Raw genomic sequence first — 9984 nt, 5'->3', positions numbered from 1 at the left:
CCTTCAATCCTTTCGGAACCTACTTCATCCCCTGACACTCTCACGTAATAACGAGCCGAGGCTGTATACGCCCAGGCCCCTCGAGGACAAGGAAGGGGTCCACCCCACGCCTAGTGGAAGAACTTAGCTCCGCATTGGGTACAACACAGTCCCCTAGTGACTCTAGAAGCTCAGGCCCCAATGCCTCGGGGGTAGGGACACTCGCGAGGCCAAAGCATCCTCGTGACCTCCTATATACACCCCCACGGTGACACTCTGACATAATAGCGAGCCAAGGCTGTATACGCCCAGGGCCCCCCGAGGACGCGGAAGGGGTCCATCCCACGCCTAGTGGAAGACCTTAGTTCCGCGCTGGGTACAAACACGAAGGCAATCAGCATGGCTTGCCAATGACCATGCTTGCACCTTGCAAGGAAACCCATATCATCCGCCAATGACTGTGCCAGCTTTAAATGCCGGATGCGGCACTTGCTTGCTTTCTCTTGGATCCGAAGTATTTTCCACTGAGCTTGAACTGACTGATTTCTTGAGTTGGTTTCTTCCAGTCTTAATGCCCGATGCTTGAAAAATAAAAAGGGGGGAAAACTCTAACATTTCTTATTTTACTCGCTTTGAAACCTCCCATCCGGAGTATGTATTTGGGGGAAACTACTCCACGCCACCCCAAGGAGTCAAGGAGCATGAATGCAAGGACTGACCACCTAAGGGGCAATGTTTTTTTAGTGGTCGACCCCCGTTAGGGGGTCCGGACCAAGACTTGATACACCACAAAGAGTCTCGGGAGGCCTCAGGGCTTCCCCAGGGCGATGACCAAAGGGAGAAGGTGCGAAATCATTCGGGCGCCAGAAAGGGGGTTCCTGGGCATGCCTCAGGAGCCTTGCCGGCCGTTAAGACTGGGGCCTGACGACGCAGAGCGGCTCGGGTGTCAAGGGGGACTCCTGAGCACCGCGCCTCACAAGCCTTACTGGTCGCAAAGCCACTCGGCCCCCCAGGTGCTGGGGCCTTGCCCCGTGAGGGATAGCCTTCGTAACGGGTTGGACCTCACGACGGCGAGGAAATGTGTGGGACCGGGACCTGCAAACATAGGGTGCCAAAAGGGTCTTGCACCGGAGGAACTACCCGAGGGACCGACACAGATCCACAAGGCCTAAGGATTCTGCGACAGCAAGGAGCGAGTCCAACACCCAAGCACGCGGGGGCACGAGAGGTGCCTCAAGAGGGAAGAAATCCCGGAATGTCGTGCTCCCTCGTCACCCCCAAGCTATGGCGGCCGCGGCGATGAGCCCTAAGCTTTGCAGCCCCACAACAACGACCACCAGCACGGAAACAGTCGCTTTGAGAACAAAGAAAAGAGGGAAGCATAAATGGTAATAGCAGCAAAATCATAACGCCGAGCAGGGTAGAGTTCTTAATTCACCATTACTTGAGCAGGCAAACAGGAGCTTGGGGCACTAAGGGGAGGGGCTACCGGCGTCACCCATGGCGCCGGCTGGCCCGGTGTCAGGACCACGCTCCTTGCTTGAGGCGGGCACATGGACGTACCGCCCCACTAGTGCATCCACGTGCGGGCGGACCTCCTCCCGGAGAACACGGCGGGGCTCGACGACGCGCCGGAGGTCGAGCTCTGGGGCTAGGCGGCGCTAGTTGGTGAAGACGAGCGTCAGGGCGAGGCCCAGAAGCTCACGCACGCTGGATGCTCTATCCTCCTCCATGCGGTGGACGCTGGCCTGCAGCACCTCCACGACCTCTTGGAAGAAGACGCCCGTCGCTCCTCATATTGGGCAGCGCAGGGGCCCTCCTTGCAAACCGATGCATCACGGCGGCCACCGGTCGACGATGCCGGCAAACTGCAGGATGCGCTGGGACGCCATCAGCCTAGCATACGACGCCTCGTCCTTGGCAGCGTGCATGACGTCCGCCGCCTCCCGGAACTGCTGGTGCAGCGAGGCTAGCTCCTTCTTGGCCTCCGCCTCGCCTTGCCAAGCGGCATCAAGGGCGTCTTGGACGCTCTCCGGCCGGGCATGAAGCTCTTCCACCTCCTCTTGGAGCTCACCGAGCTTCGTCTTCTTGGAGGAGGGTGTGCTGAAGAAGAAGTATGATTAACCCACCGACATCAGACGGAACAACAAGCAAAGGAAACGCAACGAAGGACTTACCCGTCAACCATTACCCAGCGGGAGCAGAAGCGTGAAGGCCCGGAAGGCCCTCCGCCACTACCCCCGGTGGCGGACGAAGGCGTAGGAGGCGGCACACACTTTCCCCGGTCGGAGCCATCTCCGGGGGATGCCATGAAGATGAAGAGCAAAGGAGGGGAAGAAGTATCCTCGCGGTGGATGGGTGAAGTTGAGAAGGAGCTCAAGGTTACGGTGCCTTCCCCCGTTGGGGGCTGGGCGTATTTATAGGCGAGCCCTAGCCACCAACCGTCGCGGGAGCGTGGGCGTCGCACGACTCGTGAGGGCCGCGAGGTGGGCCGACGGAAGCGCTGTTGCCCAGGTTGCCTCACATGAACAACATGATGGCCTACGCGACTCTTGGGAGCCGCGTCATCTTGGCCTGGCACCATCGGGGCACTTCGAGGAGCGGGAGCGTCGCCGCGCAGCTTCGAGACACGTGGGTCGCCTGAACCACGGGAAAATGGGGCCCGCGACATTTCGGGCCGTCTACGAGGCTTCACCAAGAAGCCAACCCAGGCGCGCCTTTGGCCCGGGGGCTATTATTAGTGTTCTGGGAACGGGGGTACCCAGACCTGCCTGCCTGCGGCTCAGGGCTGGCCCACTTCATCAACACAAGGCCGGCAAGGAACAACACCACCCTTAACAAGGCCCTCGCAAGGGGCCAAGCCTCGCTAGGAAGAGCATCATCAAGACCCGCATGGGCCCTCCTCAGGACCCCTCCGTTGAGGCGGATATTTTGAGGCAAGATCGGGCCTCAGGAGTCAAGGATGACGCCATTGAAGGCAGGCGATCAGAAGATGGAAGGACGGGACAGTTCCCCCTTTGGTGCAAAGAAGGTGGGAGCGAATCAGGACTACAAAGGCGTCTCCTAAAGGTTTCCCTTTTGGTACAACAAGACCAAGGTTGCCAGCCGGCAGGACAGACGTCACCCCTATGCTCACCTTCGCGACGCTAGCAGCGGCTTTGCAGGCGAAGACCAATTTTGGCAGGAGAAGCATGTTCCCTTGTCTCCCACCAAAACATGTCGTTGTGGGATCCCTTCCCACCTACGATAAGGGAAGAGGACCCTTGCCTTCACTATAAATAGACAGGGTAGGATACGTGAGAAGGGGGATTGGACGATCATAACGCTAGAGCAACAAACCAAGCCACTCGGCCTCCGGAGGCTCAAGAGCACTGTACTATCTCGTTCATCAACCTCCGAGAGAGGCAATCCACCAACAGCAAGAGTAGGGTTTTACTCTTTGCACACTACAAGAAATATGTCAACTAACGACCTTCTGTCAGTGACACTCACAGAATTGGTCGTAAATCTACGAACATTTGAGACCAATTGGTTGTAAGCTGTCCGGAGGGGTCCTAACCTCAAAAACTAACGACCTTTTTCATCACAAAGGTCGTAACTTCCTTACTGGAAAAGGTCGTAAAGAAGATAGCCATGTTTGCTAATTTGTAGCTAATTACGACCAATATAGATGGTCATAGCTATGACTAGGTGCCACATCATCAGTTTTACCTACGTGTCATGTCCATGTGTTATTTTTTGCCTAGTTTGTGAAGCAACCTACTATTCTGTCATTCCAAAAATTCTCGAAAAATTCTCATAAATATTTTGGATCATATATTCCTCACATATGTGAAAACTCTTCCTTCCATAGTTCGAAAATAATTCAGCAATATTCATTTTCCTATTCTGTTCAGAATAGCACTTTGTGAAAGAAGTGTTATTTCTATTTCTTTGATGACCCTCAATTTTTTTGGGCACTCTTTCCTAGTAAATCTTTCTCAGCAAATTTCCAAAGTTTTGTGTTCAGCTAACAGCTTTGTGAAGGAAGTACTACATAGGAATATCGTGATGAGTTGAATTTTTTCCGCATCTTCTATATGCCCAAAACATAGCTCTCCACAAAATTTTAGCCCCATCTAACAATCCATGTGAGCTCATCATCCAATCTTTGTTTTTGCTAATATTTTTAGTTTGTGAAGCAACTACATTTTATATTGCTTTATAGTTGATGAAAATTTACCATGTAATAAAACTAGCCATATAACCTCTCTCCACCAAATTTTAGCTCATTTAATTCAGCCAGTTTCCCTCAATATTTTTCCCAATATTTTGTTCAGTAGAAATCATTGTGAAGGAAGTACAATTTTTGTTTATCCAAATTTTATGTTTTTTACAGTGCCTTAATGCGCCCAAATTATCCTCCTCCTCCAAATTTCAGCTCAATCCAATCATCTATGTGAGCCCAGTTTCAATTACAATTTTAGGAAGTGTCACTTTGGCATGTCCAAATGGTATAACTTTTTTAAAGTGCCTTCATATGCCCTAATTAACATCATACACCAAATTTCAGCTCAGTCCAATGATTCATTTGATCCCAGCTTCAACATCCATATTTCTGCACAGTGTGGTACTTTGCAAAGCAAGTGTCAGCTAGGTTCATCCATTTGAGCTAAAATTCTGGCAAGAGAGTATCCTTAGTAGATGATCATCCTCAGCCAAAATTTAGGCCCATTGTCTATGTGCATTACCCGCACCGCTAATCAAACACTTGACTGCTAATTCATGTTTGAGCTTAGTTCGGTCTCCTCGTGAGATTCTTCTATTGTATTCTTCTTCCTAACATCTACCGAGGGAGTGTCTAACCCACCAGACATGCCTATTCCACCGAGAATGCATGGCAATGCAACGGTAACGTGGTGACCACGCGACTCGCATGTAAGTTCACGCGCTCTGGAGTTGGGGCACTCGACCACCATCGAAACCTCGGCGTCAAGCCACCACACCATGTAATTCTTATTAAATAGATACTTTTGTACCAATAAATGATTTTTGGGAAAAATAAATAGCAAATTACAATGCAGTTGCAGTTCAAATTTGACCCGCTTCCTACTGAATCGACGACAATTTGTATTTTTCACTAGATGTGGATAAAAGCTTTTAAAACCCAACCATTTTGTCAATTGTACATTAAATATGGCCTAGTATTTTAGAAAAATTATTAGGTACAATTTTGAAACAAATATATGGTAGGTCCTTCACAAAAAAACTCATTTCGGACAATTTTTCATACAAGGAAAATGAAAACTTCCTTAATCAACATTGTTTGCCATTCCAATATGCACCCTTGTGCATAATATTAGATCGTTTGAACAAACTATGCCATGAATGTGGCCATAAGATTGATCATTTGGCTTGAAAGCCATGAATCTTCACACACTATAACCCATTTCTGAGAACACTTTTTTAAAGTAATCACTGTATTACAAGTTTATTATTTTTCCTGATAACTTGGTCACATATTATCACACAACGCGAAGGTTTTGCATTTTTTTTTAATTTGTTGTGCCCGTTTCGAAATGCGGTCGAAATGTCGGGCATGACCGTTCATAGCTAGGGGTTGAATCTTATCAAAATTTTGTTGGATCTCTAATTAAACAGATAATTTTTTACCTAAAAATAATTTTAGGAAAAATCATGAAAAAACTATGAGGCACCTTTAGTTCAAATTTGACCCGCTTCGTGCTAAATCGGCGACAATTTGTCTTTTTCACTAGAGGTGGATAAAAGATTTTAACACCCAACCATTTGGTTAATTGTACATTAAATATGTCCTAGTATTTTATAAAAATTATTTGGTACAATTTTGAAACAAATATATGGTAGGTCCTTCACAAAAAACTCACTTTGAACACTCGAAAAATGGAAAATGGATTTTTCGTGCAAAGAAAATGAAAAGTTCCTTTGACAACATTTTTTATAATTCTAAGATGAAAGCTTGTATACTCCATAATATCATATTTGGATTTTATCATGTAAAAAAAAAAGCAAAACAATAGGAAAAATACAATGACATATGCTTTATTCTGCTTGATGGAATTGGTTGTGCTAGGAACAAAAACAACATTGCTTGTCATTGCAATATGCACATTTCTGAAAAAATGAAATCATTTGAAAAAAATATAAAAAGGTAAAATATAATTAAAAATAAAAAACAACAAAATTACATAAATTTTATTCTGGTTGGTGGAAACAATCGTGACGTGACATGGATGGATGACATGTCAATCATCCGTCCATCCATGCACCCATACATCTGTTCATTTGTCTGTCCATCCAACCCACCGCAAACCCACCAAACCCAACCCCTCGTGGCCATCTCTCTCTCTATCCACTCTCTCTGAAACCCTATGTCTCCCTCGATCCACATCTCCCTCCCAGATCTCGATCCGCCGCATGCAACAGCCCCCCACCCATCCACCCACCACCGCCCATGGAGATGGAGATGCGGGCGAGCAGCAGCAAGCGCGCGTCTGACGGTGGCATTCACCCCCTCACCCTCTCTCCCCGCTCCTATGGCCATCTCGCACGCCGAACCCTACCGCAGCCTTCCCCCTCCCCCTCCCCGCGATGGACGCCGGCACCCCATCCAAGAAGCCCCGGACGGTGGCCGCCAGCGTCCGGTCGCCGTGGAAGGTGAAGACGTCCGTCGCCTCGTCGGTCGGCCAGTTCGCCACGCCGGAGAAGATGAAGAAGGTGGCCGCGGCCGCGTTGGATCTGGTCACGCCGGAGAAGACAAAGCAGCGGCCGCTGCTGCGGAGGGGCCGCAGCGGCGGCGCCGTCGCGCTGTCCGTCAAGGAGGTCCGGCGGGCGGCGCTCGAGCTGCATCGCGCCGGTAGGGGCCCCGTGGCGGAGGTTGATGCCGGGGTGGACGCGCTCTAGTCTATTGAGAGGGAGCTCGGCGTGGGCGCCGGCGTCGGCCGCAGCCCCGTCAAGCGCAGGCCCAAGGTAAAGCTGCCGAAGAGGTAACTGCCGCAGATCTGCGGTTACCGTTTCATCTCCTGCTTACCCCCATGAAATCCAGTCCTGTTTTCTTAGTCTAGTATAAAACCAACATCAATCTGTCATTTTTTTCCTCAACTTCGCCTGAAACTGAATCGTTCCAAGGATGCGCTCGAATTCTTGTACAGTTATCCAAAAGAGGTTGAAGGGGATAGATATTCTTTGTTCTGGTCGATTAAGGGGTGCAGAAATAGCTAGCACCGAATTTAGAAAGTGTGGAGAAACATCTTGTAATGCACTTAATCAGGAAAAATGGGTTATGCTCCGGTGGGAATATCCAAATGTAAAGGAATTGTTGTGCCTTAGGAAAGTAGGACTGCACTATATATGAGCATTGTTAACTGAAACCAAACTAGTACTACAAATAAAAGAGTGCCCTGATGTGTTTAGGCCTTTATGTTGTTATATGATGATCTTACACCTGGAGGACGTTTTAGCATCTTTTTGATAAAGTATTTCTTGCTGAATGAATAAACCACGTTTCTGCAGTAGTGTAGTAAAATACTGCTTCGAATTGGATCGATAGAGTAAAGAAGTAAACTGATCCTGGAGGAAGTCATACAGATCATTGTTGACCCCTGTCTCGTCAGAGCTGTAGCTGAACCCAGTCCCGGTAGGTTGGTCAACAAATATGATGTTGGAGATCTGCAGGGACCAAGTGCCCTCAGAAGAGGAGGAGGTAACAAAATTTAGAGACCACTCTGAGACTAGAGTGTGTAATAATAGTTGTGACATAATCCAGGAGCTGACTGCAGCCCAAAGAACTCAAATTGACCTTTCTTGGGTGGATCTAGCCTGCTTTCTTGGGTGCCCCCAAACTGAATCCTTTTACATAGTTTCGGACCATCATCATTTTAGTGAAACCAACAACAATCTGTATGTTTTATTTCTCTGATGCAATTTACCGCAACTGACATTAGATAATTGCAATTGTTATCTAGATGCAAAATTCACCCTGTTAAATTCCAGCATCTTTGTATTGCACCAGTTCTGTTTTCTAATTTGGTTTATGTCATTGATGATGATCAGCTATGAGATTCTCTGCGAGTTCTTCAACTGCTTTGAGAGCTCCACCCGGCTCCTCCGCATGAAGGGATCCAAGGCAACATTCCCCAACATCTGCGCTAGCATTCGGAACTTGGCTGAGAGGTACTGGCCTCTTATGACAAAACAATCAGATGATTGCTGCTCCGTTTGATTTAAATAATCTAGTCTCTAATTTACACAATTCTGTCTGCAGGAGGTTTACCTATGGCCATCTCGCACAGCTCAAGTACATCATGCCCGAGGCTATGGTACAGCGTGTTCATGCTAGTATTGTTGTGAACAGTCTTGGCACATATTATATTGGTAGGCTCAAATTGTATCTCTCCGATAGCACACGGAATAGTTGTTTTCGGGATTTTGGCATGTTTAATCACTCTAGCTGTGACGGATTATGGTGGGAATTTGCTTGCTTCTTGGTTGCATTTGGAGCTGGGAGTATTCGGCCTGCTACAAATTTGTTTGCACGTACTTACCAGAGCTACTATCATGTAACTACACAGCCAACAATACATTAAGAAATGATAAAATGTTTACATTAATAAACTGTATTATGTAATAGCTCTGTAGTTACATAATACATTAATTTCTTAATGTATGACCGGGATTTGCTGCTCCGTTTTACTGCTCATAAAATAAAATTGCGTGTACGTGTAGCATGCTGAACCTAACATTGTCAGCGCAACTGTGCCAAGTGATTTTGCATGTTACTTCTAGTTTCTCCCATGAGTTTGCATTGCATTAGCATTAGCGTTTTGTCCCTATGAGTTTGGAGTTTACTGTATTCATATCAAAGTGCCAGCTTCTATTCCTTGCTGCTGGTGCTGGTGCTGGTTCAAGCATTGTGTTACAGTCATTGTGTCTGTGTCCGAGTCAGTTTGGACTTCACAGTATTTTTTCATATGTCTCATGATGAGTATGTGTTACTCTGCTTGATGACTTTTGTCTGTGTTACTCTGCTTCATGACTTTTGTCTGCGTTACACTGCTTACTGAGTTTTACCTGGTCCATGCCATTAGCTTCCATTCCCAACTGCAGTAACCATGCAAGCAAGCACCACCCAATACTACTGGGTAGCGGCTGCATTGCAAGTAACTTTCCAGTGTCTTTTCATTCAGTCCCCATCAATTTTTTTCCTGAGAAACCCATGTGGGTGTCCGTTTGATGGCATCCGCACGCAGCGAACATGACATACACGCATACATATATCCTTGTTTTATCGGACGCAGCAATTGTGCCTACCATTGCCTGTTTGAGAGCTTGATGTCGGTTACTTGGTACTGCTTTCACTGATATTTGTTGTCTGCTTATAGTTATACTTCGTTTGTTTGTTGTCCATTTGTTGTGTTAACTTGCACTGTGCTGGTATTTATCATTTGCAAAATGTATCTTAGTTTTCGTTGTTATGAGAATGTTATATGCATGGTTTTCTGTTAAATCTAAAGTTCTGCAACAAATTTTCATCGTTATGAGATTTTTATATTCACGAATTCAATTGATTATGTTTCTAACTTTTTATAATTTATTACTTGCAGATGCTGGCCTTCATTCTTCAAAATTTGGGTGTACACGATCTTTAGGAAGAAGAATCCCGAAGAAAACCCATTCCCACCAATCCGTTTTAGCTCACTGGAGCTAGTTATGTGTATACTTAGTTGTATTTTATAGCTGAGTACCAGATTTGTACTATGTGTGATTGTAGTGTACTTTGCATGTTCTTGTATGAAATATTATGTCTAATTGGCTCTTTTAGAATCAAATTATCTAATTGCATAAATATAGAATGGGGCATGCTACGCGTCGTCCGGCGGATCTTTAAAAAGGATCCGTCGCCTCATGAGCCGTTGATTGTGTGGCGCGAGCCGTCAGTTTCTCTGCACTAGTTTCTTGCAACAATACTCTTGTTGCGAAAACTTCTCT

General features: G+C 46.9%; 1 protein-coding gene across 2 annotated transcripts; it reads left to right on the top strand.

The window, feature by feature from the left end:
- The first annotated feature begins 6862 nt into the window (after positions 1-6862).
- On the top strand, positions 6863-9660 carry LOC123402578 (CDT1-like protein b). 2 transcript variants are annotated; one of them, XM_045096504.1, is made up of 4 exons: positions 6863-6966; positions 8050-8169; positions 8261-8315; positions 9600-9660. In XM_045096504.1, exons 1-4 carry the CDS (start codon positions 6878-6880, stop codon positions 9642-9644), a joined length of 309 nt encoding a protein of 102 aa, XP_044952439.1. In that variant the 5' UTR covers positions 6863-6877; the 3' UTR covers positions 9645-9660. The 2 variants fall into 2 exon arrangements, with proteins under 2 accessions (XP_044952439.1, XP_044952438.1); XM_045096503.1 differs by having other exon boundaries at positions 8261-9660.
- Positions 9661-9984: the final 324 nt, after the last annotated feature.

Source organism: Hordeum vulgare, chromosome 6H, assembly GCF_904849725.1.
Source record: "Hordeum vulgare subsp. vulgare chromosome 6H, MorexV3_pseudomolecules_assembly, whole genome shotgun sequence".
Classification (NCBI taxonomy): Eukaryota; Viridiplantae; Streptophyta; class Magnoliopsida; order Poales; family Poaceae; genus Hordeum; species Hordeum vulgare.
Note: the sequence above shows the minus strand (reverse complement) of the source record. Positions and strands in the feature narration are given on the sequence as shown.

Bases quoted from the DNA above. Each gene is read 5' to 3' on its own strand.
- LOC123402578 (XM_045096503.1), top strand. From the start codon at position 6,878: ATGCCGGGGTGGACGCGCTCTAGTCTATTGAGAGGGAGCTCGGCGTGG. The intron at 6,967-8,049 runs GTAAAGCTGCCG...GATGATGATCAG, and splicing joins CCGTCAAGCGCAGGCCCAAG to CTATGAGATTCTCTGCGAGT. The intron at 8,170-8,260 runs GTACTGGCCTCT...TTCTGTCTGCAG, and splicing joins ATTCGGAACTTGGCTGAGAG to GAGGTTTACCTATGGCCATC.